Source organism: Canis lupus, chromosome 1 (assembly GCF_048164855.1).
Source record: "Canis lupus baileyi chromosome 1, mCanLup2.hap1, whole genome shotgun sequence".
In the NCBI taxonomy this organism is placed as follows: Eukaryota; Metazoa; Chordata; class Mammalia; order Carnivora; family Canidae; genus Canis; species Canis lupus.
Window position 1 is genome coordinate 10013650 of NC_132838.1, and position 16167 is coordinate 10029816.

The 16167-nt window shown below is 33.2% G+C and overlaps 1 protein-coding gene across 6 annotated transcripts in view; it reads right to left on the reverse strand.

Moving 5' to 3' along the window:
• The window catches only part of CCDC102B (coiled-coil domain containing 102B), a 132362-nt gene that overhangs the window by 78062 nt on the left and 38133 nt on the right, over window positions 1-16167 (reverse strand). For all 6 annotated transcript variants that reach the window (XM_072820711.1, XM_072820700.1, XM_072820681.1 and 3 more), the window contains 3 exons: window positions 14079-14691; window positions 12570-12787; window positions 1771-1879 (listed from right to left, as the gene is read on the reverse strand). In XM_072820711.1, coding sequence (XP_072676812.1) covers window positions 1771-1879; window positions 12570-12787; window positions 14079-14675 — 924 coding nt within the window. In that variant the 5' untranslated portion in view covers window positions 14676-14691. The remainder of the gene's footprint in view (window positions 1-1770; window positions 1880-12569; window positions 12788-14078; window positions 14692-16167) is intronic.

Consider the following 16167-nt stretch of genomic DNA (forward strand, 5'->3'; position numbering starts at 1 on the left):
ACATAATATTTTTGTGTTGTGAACTATTTTCCCTGTATAACATTAATTTACTGTCTTTGGTCAGACTCAGAGACATCATGTTCAGTTAGGTACCTGGGAATATAAATACTAGGATCCATATATAAATGTATGTGTATGTGTACACACACATACATTGTGTGTGTGTATATTATATATATGATTTATATATGTGATGTACATATTTATATATATGATTTATATATATATATACATATATATATCATATATATATATGTATATATATATATAAACCTAAAGTTTGAGCTAGAAACAAAACAACTCTGACAATCTAACATGAACATATAAAGAAGAGGTAAACTTTATGTAGCAAAGCCTTAATTATTTAACTTACCCCTCATTGAGAAATATTCTCAAACAGTCTGTAGCTCTCGCTGAAATTGCCTTTGTTAATAAATGATTTTTAAGCAGGAAATATTTGCTCTAAAATATTAGGAAAAGCTCTCCCTCCTTTTAAATCTCAGTGGTCCAATGTGTTAACATCTGACTATTTCTGAACCAGTGCATGATAATTACGACACTCGACATCAGAACGCTTGCATATGACTCAGAAGTCAGGCATATGCTTCAAACAAGGTTCCTCATGGGATTTCAGCAAACTTAAGTTAATGACTCTAGGGCACCTGGGTGGCTCAGTGGCTGAGCATCTGCTTTTGGCCCAAGTGGTGATCTTGGGGTCCTGGAATCGAGTCCCACATCAGGCCCCCTTCCCTCATCAGGGAGCCTGCTTCTCCCTCTGCCTGTGTCTCTGCCTCTTTCTGTGTCTCTCATGAATAAATAAATAAAATATTTTTTAAAAAGTTAATGACTCTAAACTTTACCACCTGCTGGAAACAAACCTGAAGCATCATTAATGTGGATTTCATAAACAAAGAGATGTATTACTTACCAATTTTTTTTTAAATGGACGTAATAGTGTTTTTGATTAAAGCACAGTTACATAACTGATTACTTACCTTCTTTAGACAGCTGGTCAAGGTACATATGATCTGTAGGCATGTGTGTGTGTCTGTGTGTGTGTATATGTACAGATATAATGTAAAACATATAGTATATAATTAATGTAATACACATATAAATACACATACATATATATACACCCCAACTAAATGTTGACTCATTTGAAGCTTTTGGCTTATTATTTTGTTAGGATTTTTCTTTTCTTTGCTCATTATTCTATCCCACATGCTTACCTGGAGCAATGCTTTGGTGCACACAAAACGTACAATTAATATTGTTTAAACAATGAATATTAATAAATCATTGAAATGGGAAAGGTTCGTGACAGCATTTTATTGATGAAAATGCAAAGGGAAAGTATAAAGGCAAGTAGCTGATCCTGAATAGCCATACAGTCAATATTAAAAGAACTTAGGTGCACTTGAGATATATTGATATTTTCAGACTGCTACCTAAACGAGTAAAGTAAAATTGTTTATTATAGGTGCTAGGATATAATGACTCTTTAGCAGTCCCCTCACATGAGCCTGACATAGAAAGTTAATTGTGTCACGTTCATTAAAAACATACATTATTTAGAACAAGATTTCTTATGAGTTGAGTTTGACTAAGTTCACATGGACATGTCAGCTAAAATATCCCTCTGATGGAGGAAATTCAATTTTTTTAACCTTTCCTCTTGTTTATAGAGCTTTCTGCCCATGAGGTTACATATCTGAACATAGAAAACTGTCAGTTTCATTTCTTCCTCTACATTGTATGCCTTCATACCTCTTTCAGATTTTTTGGCTTTGATTCTTTCAGTTCTTCATACTTCCATTTCCACACAGACAAAGCTGACTCCAGTCGTTCTATTTCTTTTTCCAAAGATGAACGCATTCTAAATAAAGAATTAAGAGCAAAAGAGTCTTACAATTTAAAAATAATTTTAGGAACACATTCAATTTTTGATTACCTATTTTCCTTATCTTTATACTCGTATATGACCATTATAATCACAAAAAAACTTTTCTAGCTAAAAAATTATAAATGATGAGTAAAACTTGGTTTAGTTTTTTATTCTGTTAATTAGTATTAGAGTAAGTTAAGCATTTTTAATTTTCCTTTGCCAGTATCAAAATATTTGAGTTTCTGCCAGCTTTCTCCTCTATTATTCATGCCTTTCTCTCATTCTCTTATTCATATTGTTTCCTTATTTAGGAGGATATATATATATTTCTAATTTTAACATGGCTTTTATCAACTTCATATTGTGACTATATATAAATAAAGAAATCATCCTTTGATATGAAAGAGAATGCTAAGGAGTCCACATAAGAATTTAAGAAATCAATCATTTACTGGAGATATAAAAATACTTTTTAAAAATATTTGCAATTTTGTTTTAATGAAAAAATTTCACTTGGATCTTTATTTTAAATAATTGGATTAATTTATCCATTTCTACAACAAATGACAGAATTAGAATTGAAATCTGGTCTTTTAATATCTTCAATTATTGATTTTTTTTTGTATGCCCATATGTCTATCAGAGTGATTCACTGAAAATAATTGTTTACTTCTGGTTGTAATTAGCATATATTGACCTTTGCAGATGGCCAATCTTCATCTGTGTGGTGCATCAGATTACTGTTAAAAAATGTAGTGTTTTTTCTACTTCCACGGACAGAGTTGCTTTATTCAATCCTTGCTTCTAGGTTTTGACAATAGGATATTAGCAGATATGACAGACCCAGATGTTTGAAAAGAATCTGTGTGGTTGGGCTTCTTGTCTCATGTCTCAGCCATCACTGTGAAAAGAGTTTCCCCGAGGAATTGCTGTCCCCAAATAAAAACATAAAGCAGATCTGAGCCCAACCTTACCATGGAGACAAACCCAGCTGGCCCACCTTTTTTGTCCATATGGGCAAAATAAATAATTGTTTTAGGCCACTGAATTTTATGGTGTGTGTGTGTGTGTGTGTGTGTGTGTGTGTGTGTGTGTGTGCGCACGCTCGGGTTGTTTTATTGTATTTTTTTCTGCAGCAAATATAACTGATATAGAAAATGATACTTAAAAGGGGGATGCTAGAGGAAAAATGGTGATAAAGCATAAGCAGCTGGAAAAAAAATGGTGATATGTGTTATTTGGTGGTGAAAGACATGATGAAATCATCACTTGCAGTGATTTGGAAAATGGAAAATGTGCCTGACACCATCAATGGAATGCTAGTGGGCACCATGTGGCTGAGCCTTCAAAAATGTTTATGCAACTGGTTTTACCTTCTTGTATTTTGGCCACAGCAATGGGAAGTACATAGCAATGTGGACTCACTGCTCCCAGTGGGAGTATGAGAGACAGGGATCATAACCAGCCTCCCCTGCAGAGCCTCGTCTGGATCAAGCAGCCTTTAGTTGGCTCACAGACTCCAGCTGAATAAAGTCTGATTGTTGTATACCACTGAGATTTTGTGGTTGTTAGTTACAACCTTATTGTAATTAACCAGTATACACACTTGGGTCTATTTCAGTGATAATATCAGTAGAAGTTTCTTAGAAACATGTTCATAGACCTAGAAGATGCATCCAGAATCAAAATTGAATGAAGTTTACATATTTATGAGAAATATGAATCTTCCATAGCAATACTGTGAAAATAATTCAAAATAGAATTAGGTCATAAATATATTAGTTTAATCCAATCAGTGGATAAGTAGCTTATTAAAAAGTTATATAATTATATTTGCATGAACCTTTGAGAACATGTGAGCATTAGCTAAGGTTTAACCTCAGAAGACTCAGGTTGCAAAAACACCAACACCATTTATTAGACTATAATTTTGAATCCCCTATTAACAGCAAATACATTAAAATTAACAAACAAAAGGGCTTGATATGAAAGTCTAGGTCCTATGAACACTGTCTATGAATGTCTACAGCTCCAGATAACAACTTCAGCCCAAAATCCTTATAGATAAGCAGACCCAGCCAGTTAATGACATCCAAGTTACTTTCCAAGATATTATTTTTATCTTAGTGACTATGGTTAGGATTTCAAGAATGAGATTAAGTATAGAAATAATGAACAAACTGCCAAATACTAATGTTTGGTGTCACACTTAAACAGAACATGAAAAAAATCACTGTACATTAAAATATGTTATATATTTGGCATTTGGATAATTTTAAGGTTTTCAAATGATAAGTCATATTTGAATATTTAAGAGAAATTGAGTATTGACTTAGACTTGTAATTTCAGTTGCAAAAATAAGAAAATTTCACTAAATTTGTAACTTCACTGGAATGTTTAAGAATCACTGTACTCTTAATTTACTAGAGTTGCATGAGTAGAACATGGGAATCTCTATTTTTGTCAGGGATTGAAAATTTTAAAAAGGAAAAGGAATATAGTAAATAAAGTGATTTTATTAAAGGATACTAATTAACTACATTTGTGTAATAAGCATACATTGATAAATTATCTCAAAATTTATTAGTAGAATAATATAAAATTTACTTGAAAAATTGAGAAAAGTCTACACTTTAAAATTTAGGATCATACATGTTCAGAAATCACCATCAGTTCTTAACATTGCAGTTTAAAAGATCAAATGATAATGTTAGCAAAAAGGCTCACATTACAGTAAAAATGATTTATTATTATTGTAGAATAAATGTTGATTCTTAAAAATGTCATAAAAAGTATTGGGGTAAATATTCTTTCAGAATTTTATAAGAGGTTCAAGAAGAGTACTGCAAACTATATATTAATTAAGCTTTTAATCTTAATTATACAGAAACATAGAAATATTCTAAAGATAGAATTATATCTAGATTACACCTAGACCTAGAATTAGTCAAAACCAGTTCATAAAATAAAAATAATATAATTTTGCCCAAATGTGTTATAAGGAAATAGATTCTTATGCCTTATTTAAGACATATTAGTAATATTTATAATATAGTATTATTTATCTCTTCATGTATGCATCTTAAATATAATAACTAATATTTATTAGTTTACTGAAATAAAATTATGTGTTTTTATTACATAAGATGGTATAATTTAGTCTAAGAAGTGAAAGGAAAGGCAATTCATAAACATGTATTTAATGATATAGTGATGCTTGGATATTTTTAGCAAATTTATACAACTAAAATATTTTTAGTTGACTCTATGCAAGCAAACATTGAGGACATAAGGACCCTGCACACTTAAATTTATGCAGCAGAGGGCACTCTTTAAATTCTTAATTTCTGGCCTAATCAATTTATTCTATATTTTAGAGGAATTTCCAAAATTACTAACTATGCAGTTAAATTTATAATTGAAATTTAAATTATCATCAGATCATTTGAACTATTAAGGCAAAGAAAAAAACTTATTTTACTCTATAAAGAATATTGCATATTTAAAAAATAGTAAGATAAAGTTCAGCCAAAATGTAGTATTTTTAATATGATGATATAAACTTTTAAAGATCTCATTGCTGAAATATATAAAATTTGAAGAACTAAAAGATAAAGTGTAAACCAAAATGATTTTTCTGGAAAGGTATTATTATATTTCTATACAATCCTTTGATAGTTATGATGATCCCACAATAATTGAACATAAAACTTGGACATATATATATAGACAAAAATTTAGCCAAAATATTTTTCAGGGATGAAAGTTCCTGAAACACTAATATTTGGGGATAAAAGTAATCACTTTTGAACTGTGCGAAATTTTATTGTAAAATAACAAGTACTTTCTTAAAGTTCTATCAATATTTGTTTTTGCCAGACAAAAACAAATTAACTTATAATAACATCTAAATATTAATTTTTCTATTAGTCTAAACTGTAGTTAGTATCAAACTATAAATAATAAAAAAGTTTTAAATATGTTTTTAATCAGCAACATATTTGTCATTTTGTGACTCTACTCTCAAGTATTAACAATTATATCCTTAGCATTTTTAGCATCTTTCAGCAAATAGCCAAGCCATATATAGTTAATTTAATTAGAAAAGAGATGAATTTTTAAAATACTATGAAACTCAGAAATATCCAAAATGATCAGAGACCAAGACTCTGAGATGATCCAGCCAGGGACAAAGGATTTGCTCTCATGCCACAGAGCTGATCCTATGAAGACCCCACTGCCTGTTGCCTGTCCACTTTCTTGGTATCAAATATGTGTCTAATGAGTAAATATTTCGAATTAGCCAATATAAGTAAAGTAGTAAAGGATATTATTAGCTCAAAGAATCTTTTTGAGGAAACTCTGGGAAGATCCAGAGAAGCAAATGGGGAACCTGCACAGCAAGAAATACCAAAGATGATGCCATAGCAATCTTCCCATCAGTATTTCATTGCAGCCACCATTTAGGTACGGGCATCACAGCATGACCTCAATACCACCAACTCCAGACATGGCGATATTTTCCCTGGAAACCACTGCTGCCTCTTGGATCAAGATGTAGCTACTACCACAGGCTTCCTCCTCACCAGGATAGGTGCTCTCTTTTTCTTGGGGCATTAGCTTTTGCTAAAAAGGCTAGGTGGCTACATCTCAAGAGCTGTTCCTATGTCAAGTGCCTGCACCTTAACCACAAGGGAGACTCAAGTTGAGACTTACTAACAATTTTGTAGTCTATGCAGAAAAACAGACTCCATCTCCTTAAGTAGGGTATTACTCAAACATAAAAGACACTATACAATAAAAACCAATTGCAAAAGTGCACAAAAAGTGGCTTGAAATGGATTAAATATAAGACTGAAACTGTAAAAGTCCTCAAAGAAAACTTAAGGAAAAAGCTCCTGGATATTGGTATTGGCAATATTCTTTTGGACTCAACACCAAAAGCAGAGGCAGCAAAAGCAAAAATAAGCAGAAATAAATCAAACTAAAATGCTTCTGCACAGGAAAAGAAACAACAAAATGAAAAGGCAACCTATAGAAAATATTTGGAAACCATATATCTGATAAGGAAGCCAAAATATATAAGGAACCCACACAACTCAATAGCAAAAATCAAAACCAAAAACACCCCCAAACAAACAAAAATTAAGGAATGAATAAGGTAAACAGTTTTCCAGGAAGACATACAAAAGGCCAAGTATATGAATAGATGCTTAACATTAGTAATCATCAGGGAAAAGCAAACCCAAACTTCAGTGAGATATTACCTCATTATTTTAGAATGGTCATTACCAAAAACACAAGTGATAACAAGTGTTGGTAAGAGTGTAGTTGAAACGACATTGTTGAGGGGAATGTAAGTTGGTGCAGCCACTGTGGAAAAAGATATGCAGGCTCCTCAAAAAATTAAAAACAACTGTTGGATGATCTAGCAATCCCACTTCTAGGTATACAGCCTAAGGAAAGGAAACAAATATCTCAAAGAGACCTTCATGTTCACTGCAGCATTATTTGCAAAAGCTGAGATACAGAAGCAATCTAACTGTCCATCTACAAATAAACAGATGCAGAAAATGTGAGGGGTGTGTGTGTGTATGTGTGTGTGTGTGTGTACACAGTGTAGGACATTACGGGAAGTGAAATAAACCAGATGCAGAAAGACAAATACTACATCATTTCACTTATATGTAGAATCTTAAAAATCTCATAGTAACAGAGAGTAGAATGGTAAATGCCAGGGGCTGGGAAGTGGGGACAGTTCGTAGACATCAGTCAAAGCGTACAAACTCTCAGTTATAAATCCTTCTGGAAACTAAGGTACAGCATGATGATTATAGCTAACAATACCAGACTGTACACTTGAAATTTTCTAAGTGGGTAGATCATAAGAGGTCTTATTAATAATGGTGTTAAGCGATGGATGTGTTAATTAGCTTGATTGTGGTAATCATTTCACACATATACCAAAACATCACGTGTGCTTGTGGGGATGTGCACAGGGTGACATATGGAACTGCTAAATCACTGTACTGTACTACTGCAAATTAACTAACTGGAATTAAAATAAAAACTTTAGAACACCTGAGTGGCTCAGTTGGTTAAGTATCTGCCTTTGGTTCAGGTCATGATCCCACAGGGTCCTGGAAGCAGCCCCATGTCAGGCTCCCTGCTTCTCCCTCTCCCTCTGCCTGCCTGTCTGCCTGCTTGTGCTCTCTCTCTGTCAAATAAATAAATAAAATCTTTTTAAAAATATAAAATAAATAAAATAAAATAAAATAAAATAAAATAAAATAAAATAAAATAAAATCTTAAACCAAATTCATCACATTGCTCAACTTAAATACACACAAATTTTATTTCTCATGTATACTTCAATAAAGCTAGAAAAATAAATACATATGTATAAAGGAATACAAATCATAAATTACTTTTTTAAAAAGGCAAAGGTTTACCACATATCCCATTAGTAATAGTGAATAAATAAGTAGGCCTGACTGTGTAATTTATAATAATATTACATTAAATAATATTAACTAGATTTGCATGCCATTTTGTTCATTGGGCTCATTGAAGAATATATATATATATATGTCTCATTTTATCAAGAAAAAACACACCATTTATGAAGCAAAGCAAAATAATATATATATATGTCTCATTTTATCAAGAAAAAACACACCATTTATGAAGCAAAGCAAAATAATTGAAGCATACTACTTTTCTTCCATAGAAAATAGACTAAGAAATAAAATAGTGAGGCGAGGATTAAGGCTCTGCTTAAATGCATGGTGCAAACATTTTCTAAGGGATACAGGTGCCATCTGCAGTTTACTCTGAGAACTGGTTCTAAATGAAAATATTTTTACTTCATCATCTCCTTTACATAAGATCTGACATTGCCAAAATTCCTCTCCCTAAACGTCTAGGTACACCTAGCTCTGTAAGTGGATGAGGTTCCCATCCTCACTTCACATTTTCCACATGGGAAGTCTTTATCTGAGAGATCAAAAATACACAAATTCTCAATACATGAGGAGCTTCTAGATCCCGGAAAATTATTTTCATAAAACTGAATAGTACTCAGAATACAAACAATATAATAAAGTTTATTGTTTTTGATAAGGAGGTTGTCATCAGTGACAATGGTGAAAAGCATCCCCTGAGTTCTCTTGGCTGATTCCTAGACAAGAGAATTTTCCCATTAGCTGGGAACATAGAAAAAATTATATTCACATGTTCTCAACTCCGGCCATCAACTTGCTGATTCCAGGAGGAAGAATTTAAAAGGTTAGACAGATTTATAGCAACAGCATATACTATATCCTTGGGAAACAGTCTCTTGTGATAGAGAAAAGGCTTTTTGATTGCCTCACGTGGACTGCATGCTCATGTTGATTCATGGACACATAACACCCACGGGACTGTTTATTAGAGAGAAGAGTGAAGAGACAAAGTGGAATCAGAGGTCCCTTCCCCCCTTTTTCTCTGGCCCGATTATGGTTTATATATTGAAGTCCCAGAGAGTTGAAGAATTTACTTACTATAGGGATTGGTAATTTATTCCATGGGAGTCAAATATATAAGTGTGCGTCTGTGTGTCTGAGTGGGAGTGTAGAGAGATACACATGCGTGTCATTAAAACTGGCACCGCAGGGAGTTTATACGTAGGAGGGAGCAGCTTCATATGGTCCGTACTACATTATGTCAGTGAAGTAACAGTGTGAGTGGGTGTGAGAGAAGTCTGTAACTACTAAGAAGTTAAACCCTTCAAGAAATAAAACACAGATTTAGAACTTGACTGAGATCTACAGTTCCAGATAAAATTAATTTTTAATATGGGTACAGGCCTAAAAATTAATTCAAATTTTTTCTCCTTTCTACTAATATTGATTGCCTCTATTAGGAATTTGTACTCGATGACAGAATAATAAATATTTATTATATAGACAGGTACATTATTACAACGTATTGTGATTGTATTATCACAATCTACTCATATGGCGAGGTATAGATAAAGCCTCTGAAAAAGGGAATTAGTAGGGCAATACATTTAGAGAGACTAAAGAGAAATTTCTGGTTAACAGATAAAGAATGGCATATCAAGGTCTTATACTATCCATGAAAGGTCTGTGTGCATGTTATCATTATTCCAATCTATTTAAACTAGGAAAATTGAAACCATTATATAACATATAATAATATTTATACCTATTTTTCCCCAAATTTTCCTGCCCATTAAAAGTCTTATAACTAGGTGGAAAAATAATGATTTTCAGATTTGGGGGCCATATTGTAACATGTTTTAAATATTCCGCACAATGCTAATCATTGTCTAAGGTGATTATGAAGGAATAACAAATAAATCATACTGAGTAATTCACACCACTAGCCACTTTCCCAGACAATATTTGTGTTTGATCCTCATAATAATTTGGTGAATAAGGCTGAAGTGATGCTATGTGACTTTTCAGACAAGGTAATTAAAACAGCATATTTTTTTTTCTGTGCTTTTAAGATGTTTGCTTTCAATCAAGCCACGGCACTGTGAGGAATCCATGTGGCCAAACGGATAGGACACCTGCAGGTGTTCCGACTAAGACCCCAGGGGGAGAATCAAGATCAAGTGCCAGATATGAGAGTAAGTGAGGAGGCTTCAGATGATTTTGGCCCCCAGCCCTTAAGTCATCTCCAGCCTTGAGCCATCTCAGCTGAAGCCACATGTAGTGAGAGATGAGCTGTCTACACAAAGCATGCTCAAGTTTCAAGAACAGATTATATGGTGACTGTTGTTTCAACACAAACCATCGTGTGGGCAGTGTTGCTATAAACCAAAAGATAACTGGAACATAGGCACCACTATCCATATTTTTACAAAGGAAATAATAGCACAATCTTGGCTAACCCAAAATCATGTAGCTGGATATGTGAGAACCAAGGTAAATATCCAGGTCATCTAATCTCAAGTCTAGCTTTCTTTGCTCTATACCACAAATGATCAATGAATAAAGCACAATTTTCTGCAATCAGTAACTCACAAACTGAGTTGTCCCTTATAAATATTAACATATTTTTCATTTGTAATGATTCACTGATATCTGCTAATGCTGTAGAAATTTGAAAACCACTGGCTATTCTAGCCATTTACATTAATGATTCAAATATAATTAAGGTGAATTTGCCAGAGACAAGAACAAAGTTATATCAAAAGAATGATAAAAACTAAAAACTAACAAGTTTTAAATTACTTTTCAAAATTCAGAACTTGACTTGTTTTGTCATTGTTTCTGGAGATTTCCTCTGATCCTTTCTTGTCTTTGTCATTTTTGGTCTCTCCTTTGCACTCAAGAGTTCCCTTTAATATTTCTTGCAGGGCTGGTTTAGTGGTCATGAACTCTTTTAGTTTTTGTCTGGAAACTCTTTATCTCTCCTCATATTCTGAATGATAGCCTTGCTGGATATTCTTGGCTGCAGATTCTTATCACTCAGCACTCTGAATATATCGTGCCACTCCCTTCTGGCTTGCCAAGTTTGTTGAGGAATCTCCAGCTAGCCTTATAGGTTTTCCCTAGTAAGTTCAGGACTTCTTATACGTAAGATTTTGATTAACTTGTCATTAATTATTTTTGTAAATAATTGGTAGAATTCACCAATGAAACCATATAGTCTTTGGCTTTTTTGTTTGGGGAGATTTTTGATTTTTAATTCAACTTTCATTCTTGCTACTGGTCAAAAAAGATTTCCTACTTGGAAATCAAGATCAAGATTGGAATCAAGATGCATGATTCAATCTTGGTAACTTGTGCATTTTTAGGAATTATCTGTTTTTTTTTTTATTTTCTAAGTCTGTTTATGATAATATGTTATCCCACTCTGTATTTCTGTGGTTATCTCTTGTATTATTTTCTCTTCCATTTCTCATATTGGTTTTTGACTTTCTCTCTCTTTTACTTAGTATATTTAGTTAAAGCATTGTCAATTTTATTTATATTTTTTTTAAAAAACTGGTCATTACTTTCGATGTTATGTTATTATTTGTTCTAGACTCTATTTTATTTCTGATTTTTCTTTGTTATTTTCTTCCTCTACTAAATTTCAGCTAAGTTCATTCTTTTTCTAGTTTCTTGTGGTGTAGTGTGATTTATTAAACTTTTTTAAAAAGATTTCATTTGTTAATTCACGAGAGACACAGAGAGAGTGGCAGAGACATAGGCAGAGGGAGAAGCCAGCTCCCTGTGGGGAGCCTGTCCGGACACCCCAGGATCACACCAGAGCTGAAGGCAGACACTCAACCGCTGAGCCACCTAGGCGTCTTGAACTTTTTTTCTTAATACAAGCATTTATAACATAAATTTCACTCTAACATCTGCTTTTGCTACATTTCACAGGTTTTACAATATTGTGTTTTCTTTCTCCTGTGTTTTGAGACATATTTTGACTTGCTGTTGGATTTCTCATTTGGCCCACAGCCTGTGCAGTAGTGTGTGTATTTAATACTTACATATTAAATATTTAATATTTTAAACATTCAAAAATGAATACATATCAAATGTTTTTTTAAAATATTAGTACTTAATGACTAAGCATAGGTAAAATACATTATCAAATGGCCAGTTTGCTAGACTTAATTCAGTAAGTTTGAAAAATCAGACTTGGTTAAGGGAGACAATGATTCGCACTTACTCTCTTTCTTTCCATAAAATTTTTTGGAAGTCATCCAGATGCACTTGCAAAGCTGAAATTTCAGACACTTCATTCTCCAAAGGTAGGTTTATTGCTTGCAGTCTTAATGCAGATTTCAGTGTACAGTTTTCAGTACCACCATTCTTGAATGAATCAGGGCTGTTAAGATTCAGTTTCATCTCCTCATTTAACCTTAACTGGTCAATAATCAAATCTTCCTGAAAAGAAAAAAATATAAAACAACTATTGTTAATTTTTTAAATCTAGTGCAGAAAACACATGAAGAAAACATATTTTGGAGAGGAAATAAATATTATGATTCACCATCCAATTACTATTTTCATTTATCAGTCTGTAATTGAGACATATGACTGAACTTTAACTTGCATTCCTTAAGCCTTTTTTTTTTCCTTCTATGTTCTACATTATAGTGAAATACATTTCAGTCTATGAAAACTTTTTTATTTACAATGGAATCTAGGTTATATCTACCATAAATCCCATACATAATAGAAAGGTTTAAATTTTTAGATTGAATCATAGAAGAGCAAGATATCATGCTCTATATTTTTAGAGGTGGAATTAGAAAGGAGTAACAATATAAACTGATATTATTTAAAGAAATAAAATGAATTCCTAAGGTTTCTGAAAGTATGTTCCATGGGTTGTTAATAGTATTTACCAGGTTAAAGAAAATGGATAAATAAGGTTACAAACTGCTATATTAGATAAAGCTTCTAAAAAGTTTATTTTGTGCAGAATTCTTAAAAACTTCAAGACTCTAAGAATATCAAGAAATTCCACGAGTGGATAATGTGAAGCATTTCCTAAAGGTATTTGCCTATAGTACCCATTTTACAGGAATTAATCATGAAGCCAAAGTCCCAAACCTTTGTATGAAACCTACTGTATGAACAATTTATTATTATTGTCATAATGAGGGTAAATGGAGAGAAATCTCTCTAAATATTTTCTTTTCACATAAAAATGCTAATTTTTGCTAAAAATATTACTAAGATCAGTAATATGGGCTGTTGAACTCTGTCTCTTCCCAAAAACTGGTATGTTGAAGTCTTAGCCTGCCCCCAGTACCTTAGAATGATACTGAATTGGGTACAGTGTCTTTAAAGAAGTCATTAAGTTAAAATGAGGTTAATATGGTAGGCCTAGAGATAGTGTCTTTACAAGGAAATTTGAAGATAACCACACACAAAGAAAAGACCATGTGAAGACACAAGGAAAAGGTGGCCATCTGTAAGCCAAGAAGAGGCCTCAGAAGAAACCAAACCTGCTGACACCTTGATCTCACATTCCTAAACCTCTAGAACTATCAGAAAATAGATTTCTGTTGCTGAAGCCACCCAGATCTGTGGTACCTAGGTATGGCAGCCCAAGCAAGCAAATGCAGTCACCACTGGGTTTGTCATTATCTCTTTCCTCCCCATTACTGTATACTGCATTCAAACCCACACATGATCTCTGGATTCCTCTGTGGAGCTTTTTTCTTACCTTACTGTATGTGTTGTCTTTTGTAGGAAATTCTCTTTTCACCAGATACTCTCTGATAGACTTACATGTTTGTGAAGCAATTTGAAATTGGTCTCCTTGTGCAGAGGACACTTCCATGAAGCTGGGATGCTTCAGGTCCTGGGTAGTTTCTAACACCTTTTGGTGTGGCAAACTCTGTTTCTTTTTCAATTCGCTCAATTCTTTCATTGTCATCTCTAATTTTATTCTGAGCTGTCTTCCTTCCTCCCTGGCACTGTTCCTTTCAGCCCGAACTTTGCTCCACTTTTCTCTCCAATTAGCAGTGCAGTCTGACCACCACCGCATGGTCTTCTCCATCTGGGCAGCTCTGGCCTTGACTTCTTCAAGCTCCCGCAGGCGAAGCTCTTCACAAATATTCCATTCATTGGTATTGCACGAGTGTGCACAGAAGTTGTGAGCAGCATGTGATTGCAGCCCCTGAAGTGGCAAACAGGAATGACAAGTGTCCCTAGGGGAGGAATCAGGGGCTACGATGTCACAAGGTGGTTTTACTGATGACTGCTGCATCTGGAAGATTTGTGTTTCTTCAATTAACCGATGGATGGAATCTAAATTCATATTTACCTTTTTGGGTCTAAAAAAAGAGAACATAATTAACATTTTAGTTTCCATTGCAATGGAATGAGCAAGACCTATATTACAAAAAGAAGGTGGATGAAAACAATATATCTTTCAATATTACATATTTTCTTTTCCACTATAACTAAAAATACAGAAGAACTTATGTATTTGTAATTATCCTCAAAGAAACAGAAATTGCTCATATTAAATTTGGCCAAATGAATACAAATAAAAATATAAAGATACAATCGGGAATAGCATATGACATGAATAATTCATTTTAGCAAATCCAATTCTTTTTAGGTAATATTTACTGTAATCTGTATTGTCCCTTAACTACTCAGGGATCCTCTTTTCCCTGCTAATTCAAGCACAACCCATTTAAGTGGAAGGCGGAATCTATTGATCTCCAGGTCCCTTTTCTAATCCCAGGGGCTAAATCCTAATTGGTCTAACTCTTTCATGGTGGCCTACATGTCATTGACCATGCATTAGCATAGGATCAGGTTCCGGCTGAGATTTGAGGGAAAATTTGTTGGGAAAGTTTCCCAACTATAAAACAAAAAAATCACAAAGTGAGAAACTCTTTCCCTCTGCTTTCTTCCTGCCTAAACAAAGACATGATTCTGGAAGAAGGCAAGTGTAACAGCCACCTGATAATACTTAAAATAATGGAACAGAAAGAGGAAAAGGGCTTGATTTAATGATTGAACTGTGGCATGAAATCTCTGGTTATCGTACCATGTGAGAATGGTTACCTAACTTTATTTAAGGTGTGATTGTTGAAGTTTCTGTCACTCCCAGTTCAAAGTGACATTAGATTGATACATGAATTACTTTCATCCCATGGTTAATATTATGATAAATTCTAAAAAAAAAAAATATTGTGAATAAGACATGGTTTTTGTCTTAAAGATTTTGGAGTTCAGTGGGAGACAAGCACATGAAAATTAAAAGTACATATTCACACTATAAAAGTATAGTTATTTACTCAATCAATCTTTTTTTAGTATATATTATGTGTCAAATCAGTGCTAGGTTGCTACGGTATGTAGGAAGCTCTGTAAGAAGCACTGCTCAAGGAGCGATGAACTGTCTCCTAGAAATGAAAAGACTTCCCAGCATAGATAACAATGTTATCAAAGTTTCATAGCTTTCATGTTATCATAGTTTCAAAGCTTTATAAAGGAATTACAAGCAGCTTCCCATATATATAACACAGACAAATTAATTGGTCAAAGCAGACCTACTTATCAGTATGTACACCCATTACTTTATTCAATATTGCAACATAGCCATATTGATGACAGCAAGTAGAATTTTTTTAATAAATGCTTAAAACATGCAGGTTAATCTATAAATTAATAAAGTTCTGAGGTCGTATAATATTACCCATTTTTATTATCAAATAAGATTTATTGGTATAAATAATATTTAATGTACATGACATTAATTCCTCTCATTGTTTTATTTGCTTTTATATAACTAT